Source organism: Sipha flava, unplaced genomic scaffold (assembly GCF_003268045.1).
Source record: "Sipha flava isolate LNK unplaced genomic scaffold, YSA_version1 258_pilon_pilon, whole genome shotgun sequence".
Classification (NCBI taxonomy): Eukaryota; Metazoa; Arthropoda; class Insecta; order Hemiptera; family Aphididae; genus Sipha; species Sipha flava.
In genome coordinates, this window is record NW_020272917.1 from 235,883 (window position 1) to 255,543 (window position 19,661).

At 37.5% G+C, this 19,661-nt stretch overlaps 1 protein-coding gene across 2 annotated transcripts in view; it reads right to left on the reverse strand.

Moving 5' to 3' along the window:
• LOC112684855 overlaps positions 1-19,661 on the reverse strand; it is a 50,011-nt gene that overhangs the window by 16,014 nt on the left and 14,336 nt on the right. Inside the window, exons 1-2 of one of the 2 annotated variants that reach the window (XM_025556562.1) lie at positions 14,244-14,607; positions 9,419-9,559 (exon numbers count right to left, since the gene is read on the reverse strand). In XM_025556562.1, the coding sequence (XP_025412347.1) occupies positions 9,419-9,559; positions 14,244-14,349 (247 nt within the window). In that variant the 5' untranslated portion in view covers positions 14,350-14,607. Of the gene's footprint in view, positions 1-9,418; positions 9,560-14,243; positions 14,608-19,661 lie in introns of those variants that run through there. The other variant, XM_025556561.1, reaches the window with a different exon arrangement.

Consider the following 19,661-nt stretch of genomic DNA (forward strand, 5'->3'; position numbering starts at 1 on the left):
TTTTCGAATAAAAAAAATCTCTATTGACATTGGAACATATGAGTTTTTGTTAAAACATAAAAACATTGTTTTTTTTTTAGTAAACGCCTGAATAGTTTTACCAAGCAAAAATCGAATTTTTTTCGTACTCGATCTCGCCATGTATGTCACGCACGCGAAGGCGTTTCGATTGATTTGGCTTTTGAGTGCTAAAAACAACATACTATACACACGTATAGTGTTACGTATTAATAGGATAGATAATATTATTAATATGCATACAGTCCTAATTATGACGGAAAAATAATACGCATTACATAATGCGATCCTTGGAAGTAAAACTAAAACGGTTTGTTAGCTTTATTTTTTTTTTCCTACTAAACCAAATCGTGATCGACTACATTGTTGTTGTTATAATACGCGCGCACTTATTGACTATTGTTTTTTAATATTTAATCAGACACGGTCACGTTGTGCGTTTAACGATATTAAAATTCAGCTGTAGTAAAACGGTAATCGCACACCGCGTCGCGGCGAGACGTGCGATTATTTTATACGACTTCTCTGATTGACTGTCGTCGGGTTATTTTTTATTTATTTTTTTTTTTTTTATAGTTTTCTGCATGTAATTTTCGGAAACGTTTCCGGATCATGCGAAATATGAACAATACGGAACGAGACGAAAAATAATTTTAAAAAACCGTCAAATTTTCGCCGTCAAGACGATTAAGGCGAAGAATGAAAAACACAACAACTAAACGAAAATAATACACGATAATTGTTTTGTCGCGCGAAACGGTATGCATAATACAAAACAAGACGGTACTTTTTACTATTTTTTTTTTTTTTCGCAGGCTACCATTACTACATACATTTATAGTACTGAAATACTACACAGCTATATCAGGTACTGTACGCACTGTACATTAGTACACTATTGTCGTGTCGGTAGCGGCGGCGGCTGCGCAGAAGGACGAGGAATAGGAGGAGGAGGGCAAGTGTCATAACCCCAAGGCGGCGACGTCCCATGAAGTTCTTACGTTACACGAGGCCCCCGAAAACCGTACACCGAGCCGCCGCCGCCGGCCGCTTCTGCATGGCTTCGGGTTTTTCGGCTGCGAGCGCGACGCTATTTGCTAGCCTGCTGCCGCCATGTACGTGCCGTACACGCACACGTACGCAGTGCAACGGCGATGATGGACTGCAGCGTTGTACCGTCGCCGGTGCGAGACGGTTGCGGCAATGTGACCGTGTGCGGGGAACGGGAGGGTACGTGCGCGCGTTCTGCTCGCATGAATTATCCCAACTATTTCGCGCTCTGAATACACGCAGCGCATGCATACGGCTCGACGCAATAACGGACACACGCACACCGCGGCCGCCGCTATTACTACTGGTCGTACTACTACTACTACTACTACTACTACCAAAATATCAATAGGTCGGTAAAACTTTTATTGCAATAACAGAAAAAAATAAATAAAATAAAAATACTACTAATTCTGTTACTCGGAAAAAATAAAAAGTAGGCGACGCGGATGAGTTTTTAAGCATACATATGTATGCGCGATAAAACTTTACAAAAAAATAAATAAAATCATGATCTTAATAAATCCACGACTTCCTTCCCCCGACGGATTTCAAAATCATACTTCATTCTATGAAGTACAACAGTCGTATAAATATTTATTATACATTAAAACAGTATATAGACAGTTCCTTATGGAAAAAATATTATATATATATATATATTCATAAAGTTGTCGATCGTGTACAACACGAAGCAGTTGTTTCTCACTTGAAATATTTTCGCAAGCCATCTCGGAGCGTAATTATTTTGAATTTCGAGTTTATCGTAGACGGAAAATAATATCTTTGAAGACAATTATACATGTATATGATTACGATAGTGAATAGCGATTCTATTTAGAACTTATACCGTTTCGGTAAACAAATTATATGGGAAGTGCAAAAGAAAACATTGAATAGCTCCGTCTGCACAGCACTACCTCAATTCCACTATTACTACTTCTACTTACGTTTCTAACCTATTATTATAACTCTTACAAATACTAGTTATTACTAATAAAGTATCGCTAATGTAACTAATGCTACAACCAACAACGACTACCGTGTACGCGACACGACTAGTATAAGGTACCGTAAGGTCGGTGACTACCACCTCCGTCGTACGTTCCGCGCGGAGCGGTTCACGTCAAAACACACATTATACGTGTTGTCTACACGAGTACGTTGCGTAGACTCGACGGCGACGAAAAAACAATTAGAAAACGAGCGAGAGAAATCCGCAGGATTTGGTTTTTCATTGATAAATCAAACCAACAATGAAATTAACACGTATATAGGAAACGACCGCGCGCGCGAACCTGTCCAGGAGACACGTCCGCGCCGGCGGACAATCGACACGTCTGGACATAATTCATACACACACGCGTGCGCGCGCACGTTTAACACAAGAACACCGGTGCACATTATAATATTATATATACGTGGTAAAGCACTCGGTCACGCGTGATGTTAGGTTGGCATACATGGGTAGCCGCCAAACGTGCCGCTTCCTGTGCGCTCTCCGTTGCCGCCGACGACGACGGCGACGACCGCGCGACGATACCGGAAACGGTACATATGACGTCGTCTTCGTCTTTTATTTATTATTATTAACACTTTTTGGTCTACCCGCCCAACGCCGAATCCACCAACACGCGATTTTAGGGGAATAAAACGTTAATATATAAACATTTCTTCTTTCTTTTCCGGACAATATACCTAACATTTATTTATATCCGGCGACTTTAACTCACGACTCGCTGTCCGTTTCTCCTCGGTGTTCGTGTGTTCGTAAAACATTTCTTTCCGCGCGTAAATTATTTTTCGTGAGCGATTCCACTCAACACAACTTCAAAGCATCGTGTCGAACAAGTTGAAATAGTAGTCTTGTACCCGATGTTACGTATGTAATAGATATATTGTTTATTATTTTATACGTGTATGTGGATTGTAGGGAAATCGCGTATGAGTCACGTATTATATTCCAATTACAAGGGTCTTCGCATCGATTGTAATTCTAATATATTATATATGTATTACTTATTGTAGAAAGCTATCGACGATCGTTGTACGCAACACCACATACGTCATTTATTATTACGTGATTAGTGCAAAAGAATAATTTTTAAATAACACGAACAGCTTAACAAATAAAATATGTAAAATATAATTCAGACACGTGATGTTATTGTAACCGAGTTTAACGAGAAACTCGAGCGTTCAAAAAAAATTAATTATATATAATTTCGGTAAACACGTTCAACCCTAGAATCTTTGATAAAGAGTTTATAGTTCTCAAAAATACAACCAAAAAAGAACGAAAACAAAAATATGGCGAATTGCAGCTGTAGTTATTATATTTCTCCCGACACATGTGGCAGTCGTTTCGAAAATAATTTTATTTCGAAAACGTTTCCTCTATTATTAAGCGGATGTCTTCCGAGTAAGACGTTTTCTTTCGATCTCGCGTGAAGAATCTCGTGAGGAAAACAATTTGTGATGTATTATTGACTCCACGACGCGAATTTAACCCAAGTTCAACAAGTCGTGTGCATAGATAATAAGACGACATAAATCTATAATTGAGGCAATGTATAAAGGGAAAGTTTTACAGACATTACTACGACAAATGCACAGTCGGACTTTAGACAACAATACACTATGAACGGCTATAAAGAGAAAACAATGAAATAAATCATCAACTATTGAATCGTTTTTCTTTATTTTCGGACCCGATTCTGTACAAATGACGACCTCGAAATCCTTCCATTCGGCAGCACGGTGTATAGTTTCCACGATAGTAATTAAGTAATAACAATATTGTATCATACGCATTTTTTTGGATAAGGCCGCGAAGGGAAAACGTGTACGACGCACGGGTACACGTATAACGTGACCGCGCTACTACCCACCGCCGTCGCACATTACTGAGGCGGCTGACAATAAAAATAAAAATACGTTCCTTATTATGTCGGTGGTTGCCACTTGAGCGCCGGGCGTTCGCACGGGTTTTTATTATTATGATTCGTTTTTGTTTGATTGAACGGTCGTCTTGCGTTCTTCCTTTTGTGACGGCGGCGACCGGACCGACGCACAATAATAATAATAATAATAATATAATAAAATAAAACCCAACCGACTGCTACGGTACGAAGGTACTCTCGGTATCTACGCCGATCTCTTAACGACGTCGACGATTGTTTTCACGATTCGGTTAGTCGGCGGTGCGGCGGTGTGCAAAAAACACGCCGCCGCACCGCCGCTGCTCAAGACGAGGGCCGGTAGCCCGGTGCTACCGCGCTTCGTCGTCGGTCGCGTTTCCGTAACGTTGCGTTTTCGATTGCGGTTCGCCGTTTTCGGTCCTTTATCACGGACCGAATAATACAAACACGGTCCGTACGCGCCGCCGTCGTAATCGATTTGTCAGAGTACACGTCGTCGTCGTGTCGTATGAAAAAAACCGATTATCCCGTGTTATTATTATTATACTTTTATTACGATATTATACCAGGTACCTATTTCGTTTCGTCGACCGTTAACGGTTTACGCGTCGTATATCCCTGTATTACACTGTCTATCGCGCACACACATACACACACAACACGGAACCGCATTCCTCTAATTATCATACAATATATACGTAATATAATAGTAATAGTAGTAGTAGTAGTAATAGTAATAGTAATAATCGATATTCGAACGCGCGGTTGACCGTGCGGTGTAGTGCGTGGTCTGGTGCTGGATGTGTGTGTGTGTGTGTGTGTGTGCGTGTGTGCGTATGGCGTTCGGGGGTCAAACGAGTTATGATTCCGTGTGAGGTCTCGCGGACCCCCGCCACCACCCTCGTCAACGGTCACCGTGGCGGCTGCGGCGGCCGACAATTGCCCCGAAAAGTCCCGTGTGCGCGCGCGCCTGTGTGTGTATGTGTGTGTGTGTGTGTGGGAACACGCTTAGGCGGTGGTGGAGTTTGACAGGTTACAACTAGCTCCAGCGGTTAATGATGATGTTATATAGCGCCACAAGGACGATACGCGCGATGTGTGATTCGGCAGTACCAGTGGTTTTCGTATACAAGCGTCTTCTATAAAGGTATAAATACCCTCGCCGTGAGGAGGTTTAAATGAACGCGCGCGCGCCCGTACGACAATAATACACAAAACAGAACAATTACAGCCTGGAAGGTCGCGGTCGTCATCTCCGAATGTTATTTTTTTATTAATTTCTTCGACCCGAGAGTGACAGCAGCGGCACCGGCGGTGGCGGTGGCGGCTTGTTTATAATGACGATTTAATAACGCGCCCGTTTATACTGTCGCCGCCACAACACTCTTGAACGTGAGAATGCGCCCGGGCGGGCTGCCTCTATCAATCCTCCACCGCCGGTTAGGTCTTTAACCTAACCGGTGATGCTGACCGTTGTTGTGGTGTCCACGAAAATATGTCGAAACGTGTTTTTGCAACGGGCTCGCGGATATTTCGGACGATATTTTCGGAATCCTTTCGGTTATAAGCGGCAGCTGTGTTGACAATGACACTCGAAATATTCCGAAATCCATTTAATCCGATTTGCGTTATGCTGTGCGGTACACATTTATAAATGTATATGTGTATGTGTTCATATAGCCGCGTAATCCTATTGGTCCGTATAAATGGCCATCCGATAAACCTATTTACGTGAGACGTGTCGTCGAAAGAATTAAAAGTTCCACTCGCGGTGTTGTCGTTAACGACAAATGTTTAATTGAATTTATTTCAAAACGCGAATTGACCTAGTGTCATTGAATGTAAAATTTAGACGTATCCTATGTGTACATAGGTACATGAATATAAGATTACATAAGACTATATAGTGATCGTTTTAAGGATGAATTTTTCTCATGCGAAAATTTGCCAAGAAACAGCAATCTATATTTATACGTATTGCATCATATGCCACAGCTCACGAAAAATAGTATTTTATAACGAAGAAATATATATATATATATATATGAATAAATATGATAAATATCCAATATGAAATGCCAAACAATGTATAGATAATGTTAAGTGTTAAGTGCTGTACTTGTACATTTTTATTAATAATTTTCACATTTCAGTTTTCCATAAAATATTATGCGTGGATAATCAATCACGGGTTATGAGACATCGTTTCAATAATAACAAAAAATAGTGTATTGTTAACTGATGAACGACAATATCAATTAATAAAAGATGTTTCTAATGCTAAATTGAAAACCAAAAAAAAAAAGCCACGTGACTTAAATTATTAATTTTTATGTACGCATATATTCTGTAATAATTGGTATTTCTTAGTAAATATATTTTTGTACTAATAAAATAAATTATCTGGTTAATTTTTTTAGAATCATTATAATAAAAAATAAATCGATTTTCCTATTCAGCATATTGCAAATATTTTGTTCGTCATTTTATAAAATGTCTAGTTATTTTACAAAATACTTAGGAAATGGAAGTAAAGATGTAAATATTATATATTTCTTTTAAAATTACATAAAATTCCTTAAATAAAATACTATTATTATACACAATGCCGCAAACATATACACTGTTTAAATAATACTACTTTGTCATGAAAACAATACTAGTATATCTACTTATACGGCAAATTAAAAAATAATTAATTATATTAGATATTAAATGTATAACATTATACAATATATGGATATATTCAACCTATGTATAATGTATCTTGAAAGCCATAAAAACTACATTGTGTTTTAAAAGATATAGGGATTTAAAAGGTCTGTGGAAACCGGTAATGGTGGTTGATGGATTTTATGAATTCAAATACCATCGTTTTAACTTATTTTTTCAGTCTTTGTTAACATATTAAGATTTAAAAAAATTGACCAGCAAAATATGTTAACAATAAAAAAAATTCACGTTTATTGTTAAGGACTACGGTCGTAAATAGCTCTAAGTACCTTTATGTTACTTCTCATTTGACATTAGTTGGCTTTCATTAAAAACCAATAAATATGTACCTACTGCGGTTTTTTCATTGAAAGATATTTTCAATACGAAAATGAACCACCTACCTAAATAAAAGTGAAATGCATAATAGTTCCATAATCCGAGCTCGGCATACCTTACGGTCGAATATTACTACTTAAAAGATAATAGAGGTTTGGGCAATGTTGTTAAATACAGATGTCACAGGCGAACATTTTTCATAGTGTGTGTGTATTATTTTTTAGCCATAAGATTTAAGTAACATTTTCAGGTCAGAACATGTCTATTATTGTCGATCCATCCACTGGTGGTTCGTTCGTGAGTAATCACGCGTCGAAAATGTCCGTTTAAACACGTTATTGTTGTTTTTTAAATGAATACCGCGCGCACAAACACACACACACACACACACACGAATATATGTATACACGCGTGCGCTGCCGTGCTTTATGGAGTGGTGGCGCCTAAGTCGGTCGAGGTGGCGTATACGTACACGCAGTAAGAGCCGAGTAGGCGCACGTAGGACGAACGCAATTGGTGCGCGTTGGCGAAACTGGTCTGTACAGATGTGTACTAATATTATACCGGATATATTTATAGATATGAGCGTGTGCGTAAAGTGCAACTTACGCAGTTATTTTACCCCTGTAAACATCATTCTAAACCAAGCGATCGAATGTAGGAAATGCAGCCAAGGAGTTTCACATTATAGAAATCGTACGCCACCACCCTATTCCGTCATAGGCAGTAGGTATAAATTAAAAAAAAAAGGGTTATGAACGCATACACGTATATACATCGCCCACCCTCGTATTATGTGTTTATACCACACACACACACACACACACACACAGAAGCAAATCAATCAAAACGCTTATTGGATCGATTTGTCGGAGCAGCAGCCAAGGTAAGGGCCGATATAGGTAATGCTGCGGCAGCAGTCAGGATAAGACTTTTCGATGGAGTGAAAGAACGGGGGAGAGAGTAAAATAGGAAAAGCAATAAAAATAAAACGAAACCGTTCAAACGATTATTATTGGGATACGTGTACACGTATAAGACGGGCGACCGGCTGGAGGATTTTGTAGCTTGGACCGGCCACAGATCGGTATCTCGTCCAGACCGCTAATGACGCCATACGCGCGCGTTTAGATAATCTTATTATTGTTATAACATGTGTGTGCGCGTGTGTGTACGAGTGAACGTGTATACACGACGCTACGCATCACCACACACTCACAGGTTCTCGAACCCAACGAATCTTTATTAGCGCCGCCGTCAAGACCACCTACACCACCGACGATGCGCGCGGTAATATATATATACAAGGATGGCCGTGTGTCACCTTCGAGATGGGCAATTAATAATCCGATTTCGATTAATACGCCCGCGCGCCGGTGCAGTCGAGGGGTCGCTTCGTCGTGGTCGCGCGGTCGCGGTCGTGGTCGTTTTGTTGTTACCCATTAAACTGAAAAACGCATACCTTAATACATCGACGGTCGTAATATTTCGACGGAAAGAATGAAAGGCGGACGCACAATAAGAAAACGGACAAACACGGAAAGAACCGAATGACGACGAGCGTGAAAAATAAAGAGACATAATCAGACTCGAAATCGAATCGTGCGTGTACGACGAGGAAGGGGTGACGAGAGGAGCCGGGGACCGCGAGGATTTCAGGGCCTGTAATCTCGACTGGGACGGCAGCATCATCATCAGCAGCAGCTTCATTCCGCCGCCGCCGACCGGAAATATGCCCAGACGCCGGCACTCTGGCAGCGTGTCAACATACCGCGACGTCTAGTGCCTAGCCCTCTGGCCGTGAACGCCGCCGCGTCTAGCCCACGCGGCCGCCAACTTTAGCCCACATTGTCGTCGTCGCCGCCGCGTACACGATATATGCATACGGCGACGACACGACGACGACGCCCGTTTCCAATTTCTTCTCTCCTCCGGCCGAACACTAACAACTACCGCAACTACTCGCCACGTAACCCATCGACGTTTTCACAGCCGACCCTGACTTTCCGTCGCGACCGCGATGACGCGGACCAATAGGCGAGAAACGCACTGTGTGAACGCGAGAATATTGTAACGCAAAACACCGAGAAACCTGAACAAAATGGAAACTTTTCTATTCGTCCCTACGACTGCGATAAATGCAATTGTATTGCGAACCAGTCGCGTAGATTTGCTCGCAAAGCTGGTGACAATATTTTCGACATAACTACATAACATATACCATACGCAAAGCGCTCGCGATCAAATATGGATGTTTTATACTAAGCTCGTCGCACATCTCCGGCATGCAATACACGGGTGCCTATCAACGCGATCAACGCGCATCGGATGACACGTTGTTGTACCTTATGAAATACAGTCATCGCATGTGTACTTACGTGTGGTTGACGAAAGACATACAGAGACTAGCAGGAGGAGGTTGAACATGGTAAACGTGGCGGCGCGGTGCAGGCTTTGTGACGACCTGCCGCCGCCTTGCCGCCTCACTGCTTCTTCGGATTCCGCTGCGCGTCTCCGACCTGAAAGCCAAAAACACGATTAATTCGTTACAATAATAATTTAATACAAGCTCTCTATATGTGTGTATTCTATTTTCACAATATTCGGATTACATTAAACGATTGTGCATTGCGAGCATACTCAATTGACTCACACTTGTATTATATTATACAAAGGTAAACTGAAGTCGACTACCGGCAAAACACCACGGAGATAACGAGGTCGCGAGATATCGTATACGGCGCGATTATAGTACCTGTAACACGTAGCGTACGCGCGCAGAATTAACGGAAAAACGACAATAAAAGTCACGCGGTGTTGCTACTAGTGCGGCCGTCGGCGATGTTTTTAAAAGGTACGTCGAATTAAGCAAGTGAAGATAATTGAGGTGCCCACCGCCACCGTTGCTTTGGATTACACCACACTTCCTTTTTGTGCTCATTGTCAGTGAAAGTATATAATACTAAACATTGGGTTTTTATCGGACACGTCACGCTCGTAAATGATTATCACAGTTTGTAAGTTATATTAAATTATAATTTAAACACCGTCGCTGCCGACAACGCATTATCGATACGCATTTTTTCCGTTTCTCGAGGGGATTTAATTTTTTTTTTTTGTTATTACAATATTTTTCTTCTTTTCATTACAATAGTTATTTTCTTTTGGTCGCACGACGAACGTGAACTATCACTCAAATAATGCATTGCAGCACCACCTGCACACACTCGCATGGTTTTCACGAATTTTCTGGGTCGGTAACACGTTGGCGGCCGCGACGACGACGACGAAAACACACGTCGTTATTTGTTGTAATATGGGTTATGAGCGAGGAAAGGAATCCGGCATGAAATTCGCGCGCGCACTCGTTCCGGTTTGCCCTCCCGTTTCGTACCGATATTATTACGCTAGGCGGTCTGCTGCAAGCGTATATTACTATTATTATTATCATTATTAATATTATTATTATGTGCTCGTGTGTGTATATACGAGCCCGGCAGACGGACAGGCACATGATTACAATCGGGTCACAACAAGTCTACGTCCGCCGCCGATCGTGTGCGAGAGTATGTGTATACATATTATCTGTGTGTTTTGGCGGTATACCTATAGCAGTGGTGTTTGATTTCTCTCGCCGCATCTCTTTCTATACGATTCTCTCGCTTTCACTCTGTTTCCCTCTCTAGACGTATATTATTATTCTATAATATGCGTCCGCTTGCCCCTACGACACGTCATGTCTCACCAAGGCTGTTGTTATAATTATTATCGATTATTGTTGCTGTTACCGATTCCGAGATCGGGGATTTAGAGCGATAGCGTGTAATAATAATAATGCGTTCTAGGACTGCGAGAGAAGATTTGTCATCGACAACACGCGTTTGTCAGGGCCCGTGGCGTACACATGATATTGATAGGCAGACAAAAAAACACGGAGTCGACTTCCTTTTGTTTCTTTTTTACCCCACACAGCAGCGGCTGTTACGGCCGTGTTTGTACGGATTCGTCGTACGGAAAAATAACGCGTGGTTATATCGCGCGCGCACAGCACACGTATAAATAACACCAGTATAAATATATGCGCGCGCGGCGCACACGCACGCACGCAATATCGAAGATGAAAAATGGTGACGGACACGACAGCTGTCTTGCGTGGGAAATTAAATACCTAAGGAAAGGAAGGTTAATTGACCCTGGCCAAAGGTGCAACGAACCCCCACCTCCACGGCTGCCGCGCGGGCACCGCAAAGACCCGCTGTATACATATCGTGCACGGCGAATAATTTTTTTGGCGGACCTGTCGCCCGACTCCGGAGCACCGCTGGGCATATTGTTCCCTCGCCGCGCGCACCAACACGATAATCGTGATAACGACACGGTCCGGTTGACAATTTCAGTAGTGCACGGTGAGCAATGGTGTGCTGCCGAGTTCATCTTTTGCTCGGTGTTTAGTTGCAGTTGTACTTTTTTTTTTTTTCCTTTTTTATAATAATACAGATGTATTTATGTATACCTATATAATTGTATACACATATTTTTTATATTTATTTATTTTTGGTTCTCCATCCGTGACGCTGCCACCGATGGACCTGCCGACGGTGCGGTTCTTCCCCACACCCCACCCCCACAGTTGGCATTCATAGTTTGGTTTAAAACATAAAAACGGCGCGAGTGAGAGAACACAGAAGTCATATATATATATATATATATATATTCACAATCTGACGACAATGATGAAACAAAAAGGACCGTTTTTTTTTTTTTTTACCAAAAACTAGAAGAGGTCAATAGTCTTTATTAAACGTTTAAAAGTGCTGTCATTATTTAATTTGGAAACACTAACGTTTACATTCGTTTAGCGCGCACCCGTACTTGAAATATGCATACGGTGAAAATATGTCATAAATGAAAACTAATAACTCTCTCGTTTGCACCATTGATTGGCTGCGTTGGAGGTCCGTTGACCTTGAACCCGTTCCGCCAAAGAGTCTTCCTTTAACAAAATTTCCTATTTAATCGCCGTGTCCGTTGTAAAGCTGTTTAACGTTGCCATTTTTTTTTCTCTTCAAAAATATCGCTCTCTCCCTCATTTACAAACTTTACCGATCAACAGGTCATTAAATACAAAAAACATAATAAAATAATATATTGCGCAATTATCTTCTTTTGCGATGTACACATCGCACACACATCCTACATTCACATCCGATTATTCAATTATAAATCTATACACTTGTTTAAACAAATTTTTTAATTAATATTTATAAAAACAAGAGGAACAGTTTATACCAGCACAATATCTATTGTCAAAAAATGCATTTTAAATCGACAGTATGTAATCGGAAATCGCGAGAATACGTGCTCAGCTGTTGATTAAGCATGTAAAGCTCTCATTGTCAAAACATTTCGTGTACCGGATGCTTCACATAAAACCTAAGTGCGACAGTGACAATGAATCTTCTTGATGAATCATACCAGACAATAAAATAAACGTTTATTAATTGTTCTTGTATTTTTATATATTTGTACGATTATCCATTTAAGATTTACATATTGAATACAATTTTAAAAATATCTATAAATCCAGTATTAATTTTGAATACTAGCAATAGTTTCATAAGCATTTAACATTCACTTCCGTAAACCATGTAAGTTGTATACAATCGCCAATTGTTTAGTCAGGACCGTATTCAATATTTTACCGCTCAGGCACAACAACATTTTTACGATTCTCTTCTGAAAAGTGCAAAACTGAAAACAATGTCTTCAACTATTCATTCAAAACCCACTCGGTATGCTCGCAAATCATTTTTCCCATTTCAGTATACTATTACATATTTGAAATTAATAGAAAATCCGAAATTATAACTGAGTTTTACAATGTAAAATAAATTTACGATATAAATTTAATATTTCAGGGAAGCTACTGCCTCTCCGAACCACTCCTTAAATACGACTCTGCGTTTAGTATAATTTTCTTCTTATCAGACCATTTCATAAAATAAAATATTTATTTCCATTACTACAAAAGTATTACATAAGGTAGATCTATGTACAAAATATCCTATTTAAATATTTTAAAGAGATTAAATCAAACGCATTTTTATACATTAGGTTTTATAAAATTAATTACGATGTTAAGTTGTAATTAGATTTATTCAATTACAAACTTTCTAAAATTTAAAATGATTTAATTTCAAGAACTTTACACATCAAAATTGAGACTAACAATTCGTATACTTTAATTTTATAGAATATTATATAACCTAAGACACATCAAGACAAAACATAAAAATGACACATAGCTACAGTACTTATCTTCAAAAAAATGTAATGATAAACCTTGGTATGTGAAAAATATACGAACTTAATTCTATATTAAATTACAGTTAATCATATGCAACTCGTGCATTTTGGATGTACGGACCACTAATGTATTACGAAGAGGCAAATAGTAGTACTTTCTCCAGGAATAATAAAACGTCTAGCAATGCGGAAACCAGCCAGTGAATCGTGTATGTGTGTGAATCGTCTATGTGCTTATGTATGTGTGTGCCAACGTAAATTTTTAAAGCATCAGAATATTTTTGTACAAATGTCTATTGTTTTAGGCCCTTTAAAAAATAAAAAATACAACCAACCCTTCCAGCATAAAATTTCCGGTCAAATTAGCCCCGTTCACATTGAAGTCGTTTGTTTGATTTCGGCGGTTCATTTATTATTTTCGGTTATCATTGTTTTGCCCCTTGACACAGCATCACCCCATTACTTTATAATAATATTAACCAATAGCAGTGGCTGGTATATTTCACTGGCATTGCTTAATATTAAATACTTCAATGAACAAATAATCCCAATCGAATGCAGGCAATAAGCAATTTCGGTAAAATACATTTTATTTTATTGAGACGAGGAATATTGATAATTGCATTTCATAAAAATAAATACACTATCGGTAATTATGCGTGATCTATTATTATTATGTAGATTAATTGGGACGGTTTTAGAAAATTCAATGAAAACAACATTATTTTGTAGATACTAAAACAAAATATTTCTGAGAGTAATAATATCAATATATTAAAAAAAAAATTCACATATTAGATGAAACACATAAACACATGCACTAATCTTTCATTATCAAACTAATTAATTTTACTCGCGGCAGCGTGTTTATCAAAAAAAAAAAATGTATGTGATTACCTGAATGCCTGGCAAGAAATAAATAAAAGCCAGAAAACACCGTAGACCAACAGGAGCCTTGTGGCATATTACAGTCTGTTTCGTTTTCGATTTGTTCTACTATCATTTTTCAAATTCTCGTCTTCTCGACTTTTACACTTTGGTTTCTTGGAGTCCTTTTCGACGCTCAGGAATCGAGTCCCGTGATCGTAACAACGAGTGTTAACATCGTTTCAGACATAATTACATCGTTACCGACAAACACGCGCCACCTCACGCACTACATCACTTTTTACACCGAAAATTATGTTTTCGAAAACAAAAAGAACACGTAAATGTAAATATGCGTATATTTTATTGTTGTAGCAATATTTCAATAAAATGAAATCGAAAAAAAAATATAGATTTTAAAAAAAAAAACACGCACAGAACTCGCGAAGAACGATTAAAATTAAAAAAAAAAATCCACCCACTGTACACTGATTAAAACGGTGAACAGGCGGAAAAACGGTTTTTATAAAAATTACGATTAAAAGGAAAAATTCGCGTTATACAATTCATTTAAAAGCGCACGCCGAACCGTCGGCGAACCGCGGAAAACTGGGTTTTCAAAAATAACTCGTATCGGTCACACGACGAACTTGACGAATCGGGTTTTTCACTCGGGCGTGTGCGCGTGATAACGACAAAACCCATATAGAGCCGATTACAATATTATTATAATAAACACATGAAACGTTACCGGCGCACGTGTGTGTGTAAGTGTATACGTAGATTTGTGTGTATATGTGTGTGCGTTTGCGTGAGTTTACTAGTGTGTACGCGAACGAGCGTTGTTACGAATACTGGTGTACGAGTGTGAGAAAAAACGATAATAAAATTTTAAATAAAATAATATATTATAGTAATATTGTACACGACACCTGAACCAGATAAGATTACGCGCGTACAGAGAGACGACGCACAGCCGACCGAGCAACGAACCTTCGACTGACGTGCGTGCGTGTGTGTGTACAGTCGTGTGTACAGGAGGGACAGTGCCGCCGCTACCGCCGCCAGCCGTCGGGCCAACCGGCTCACGACGGCCGACGACCGTACCCGAACCGGATACGCGCTGCCGGGCCATGCCTCGGCGTACTACCCGTGCGCCACGCCGGTGGTGGTATACGCATAGGTACGCGTGCACATAAATCAACCCTTCGGGAATGCATTCGTACGCGAATCGCCGGTGAATAATTATAATTCGAAAAAAAAAAAATAATACGTTCTCCGGTATGTGTGCACGCAATTTTTTTTTCTTTTTTTTTTTTAGAATAAATACGCTGTTCGGGGGCCGTTCAGCCACGAAACTGTTTTACTCCCGCGCCGGCAATATACGCGTGAGCCAATATAGTAGTACCTATATGCTTACCGACTGACCGACTGGTGTGAAGTATTGTAATAAATTAAATCATTATAATATCATAACACGATTGATTGGTTGATTTTTTTTTTTCTTTAGTACAATTATATCTATTCATTTTGCGATATACCTAATTAAATGTATACATATATTTGTATTTATAAATATATAATCATAAATATTATAGTAATTTAATCTACGTGATGACTTGATAACATAGTTTCGTTTTAAGAGTTCACGTTGTTAATTTGCACGCACGCGCGCGTGCACGCTCCGATAAACAATGATTAGACGTATCGAATTTAACTAAATCATAATTAATTTCTGTTGTCATTACGTGTACGATATTATTAAAATGGTAGTATGTTAAAGTTGTTGATAAGTGCGTGAGGGGAATAAAACACGAAATGGCACTAAGGAAAACGTGTAAAAATTAAATACGGAACTCGATTAGAATCGCCCGCCGGCGGCCTAGTGAGATGATCGGGCGATTAACTTGTTTAGATCAGTAATTACGATATCATTCTCAATAAACTTAATATAAGTGGTCACTAGGATGGGTGATTGTCTAGAATTTTAATTTTTCACTACGCCTTTCGAATACAATTAATGAGCACAGTTTATGAGAATTACATAAAATGATAAAATTATAATAAACACATTTAATAATAATCACGTATCCAAAATCAGTAAAAATAAAGAAAAAATAATGAAAAATACGCCAAAATATAATCTTTTTTAAAATTTAGAGGCACAAAACATCAATGGTATGAATTCATATAATTAGGTGTTTAATTAAATTTGGTATACATATGAACAAGACAATTAATGATATCAATTACTCAGTACTTTCACTGAAAGAGAAATCCATATTGACTTATAATTAATGAGTCAATTTAGATGACAACCTTTTATATTAATCAATGATATTCTATTAATTTAAAAACTCATAATTTTTCTCGCTTTAAAAGTAATTAAATTATACAACCCTAAAAAAATTAAATTTCATAAATTAAAATTAAAAATAAATTTTAAATAAATAAAATAAATTGGATCACCTCCTTTATCTGTATCCATGTATTTTACATTAGGGTACATTAAATAGTTTAAAATTTATCACACACAACACTTTATAATTTACATTTAAAAAATTACCACAATAAAAAATATGTATCATAGAAAGAAACATTCGTAACTGTTGTTAATCGGAAACTGAACTGATTTCTTTTTTTTTAGAATTTTTCCTAACGTCCTGCGCATTTTGACATCCCACCACACGGTTTACACGATTCGATAAAAAAAAACTAACAAATATGCGACCGAAGACCATGGTTTGTGGGTTTCGTAAATAAACGTCCTTCACAGCTTGACCACCACATTCATCCCTAATGACATGTGGGATACCTACATCAGCGTTGAAACTATTTGCAACATACACTATAAAATAATATATATACTATTAAAGTTAATCGACTATTATATAATAATTCCAGAATATCACGAAGACAAATTAAACATTTTCCACTGTAATACTTAACGTGATTGAGAATAAACTATAAATATGTCATTTGTATGAATTATTCGATGACTGGCCGACTTATTTGAAAACAAGTTACAAGTCAATAACTACAACAATAACAATACTATACTAAATCCACATATAATGTATAAATTGTTAAGCCAAAAAAAATAAAGGTAGAAAAAAAAAAGATAGCTTATATTTCACAATGAAGTATCAACATATTCTGTAATGTCACAAGAATTACAATCGGAGGTATTTATGTGATAAATAAAAAACCCCAAGTATTGCAATGACAATAAACAAGAAGCATTTTGCACCTATACATGGTCAAATTAAAAAATCCTACCGATTTTGCTAACAATAAAAGTGGAAATAGTTTCTTGAAATTATTGTTAAATTTTTTTTTGTGTTCAAGCCCCATGTCAATAATACCGTTTTGTATTCACGATCTAATGATCCAGACACAGCATCTGCTTTTTTTTTCTATCGTCTGGACACGCATCGTCTGAAATCGGACTATTATAGAAATCCCGTCCGCGCGGCAATATTATTAAACACCAGTGTTCACTCTAGTGAGTAGTTTCATCAATTATTGTGCCTGAAGTCTTGTATAATATTATGGTAGTAGTTCATACTAAAGCACCATGTGTGATTATTGAAACATAACGAAATTTCATGTATGAGCGAACTCGTGGTTAAAGCAAAGCAAATTAATATTACTGACTCATAGAGGCATTATTGAACATGAATACTACGTATGCATGATATTTTTATCAAAAGAAATCGTTTTATCATATTATTATATATTAAAAAAAAGTACAGTTAACTAGTGTTTTCTATTAAGTCACTAACTAATTTTTTTTTAGCTTTAATATATATATATATATATATATATATATATAACTAAACATTATCAAAGAAAACAAAGGGACATTAATGTTTATGATTGTTGTATATGAACAACATTTTGTTATATTGGATAAACATTATTATTTCAATAAAATATCGATTTTATACTGTTTTAGTAAAATAACTATTCAAATATTCGATAGAAATGAACGTTATTCTTTAAATGATATAATATTTACGTATTTTCTAAACATAAATTTTAATCTGAATCAAATATTAATATCTTCAATTTTAGTAACTATAAAATGTAAACTATTCAGTTTCGTTGCAATTTTATGAATGTTTTATGAAAGTTTGGTAACACTGTACAAATAAATAAATAAATATTTGATGTATATGTGCATGCGTCATTTAACTTTACTAGCTCCCACGTTAACAACGTAAAGAATCTACATGCCCGAATTGCGACACTTAATAATACTTATGTGTCATATAGATTTTGTTAAAGTGATAATTTCCGGAGAGAGAAAGAAGTTTATGCGCCACTTGTGTATGTCTATCCGAATAATTTTACCAAGTACTCGATAATCATTGGTTATTGCATAAGTAGATGTCAACAACGTTAATTCTTATATCAATAATTCAATTCTACTAAAGCTGACAAGTCGGCGGCGTACTAAATTATATCTTACATTCAAACAAGATTAACGGCGATAGAGTTTACAATTATTAAATCGGCTCACCTCTCAATGAAAAAAACTTAAAGGCTGAAAGTGGTTTTATATAAACAGCCGTTTGACTAATATTTATATGGCTGCATTTCAATTAACATCCCTGGTAAAAAGATCGATTTCATCATAAACACGTGTTTAATAAAATCGAAACATCATCGATCCGTTCAAATAAATTAAATTATAAAAAAAATATTCATACATACGCTTATTAAACAATATAATACAGAAACAATTAAAAGTTGGTAAGAAAGGTTTTTTTTTGTAAGTACCTAGTATTTTCGCCGCTACAGCTCTAAGACATTTTATTCGTGAGCTTGTCTAGACACAGCGCGCGCGCTATGCTATGTATTGATACCATTCCAAATTCGTCTGCATTACGAAACTCTGAATTGTTTATGGGCCGTCTTATATAATATTTTATGAGAATTCGCTGAAGCCCGAAAGGACTAACCTTACCCAACGGAAAACGGCTCATGATTCGGGAGACATTGGCGCCATTTGAACGACCGTAGACTTACATTTATGTATAAGAGAAAAACTTTTGTGGATAAGATACCACAAAATACGTGCGAGGGGAAAGGCCGGACAAAAATAGAAATAAAAAATAAAATAAATAGTCTCCGAAAATGTATAAGGTTTTATTGCTTTAGCTGGCTTTTAACAATACATCGGCATGGTTTTCATATATTGGTTAGTAAAAGATTTCGGACTAGAGGCACACTATAATCCAGTGATATATAACAGGAAAAGTGCAGGAAAAACTGCTACATCCAATAATAATTTTAAATAATATATTTACAATCATAGGAATATCTCTAAATTAAATTACACATCAAATTTCTTGACACAAATATTATTTTTTTTCTATAAAAATGAAACATTAACGAACAATAATTGGATAAGATATAGAACAAAAACTAGTAAACATTTAT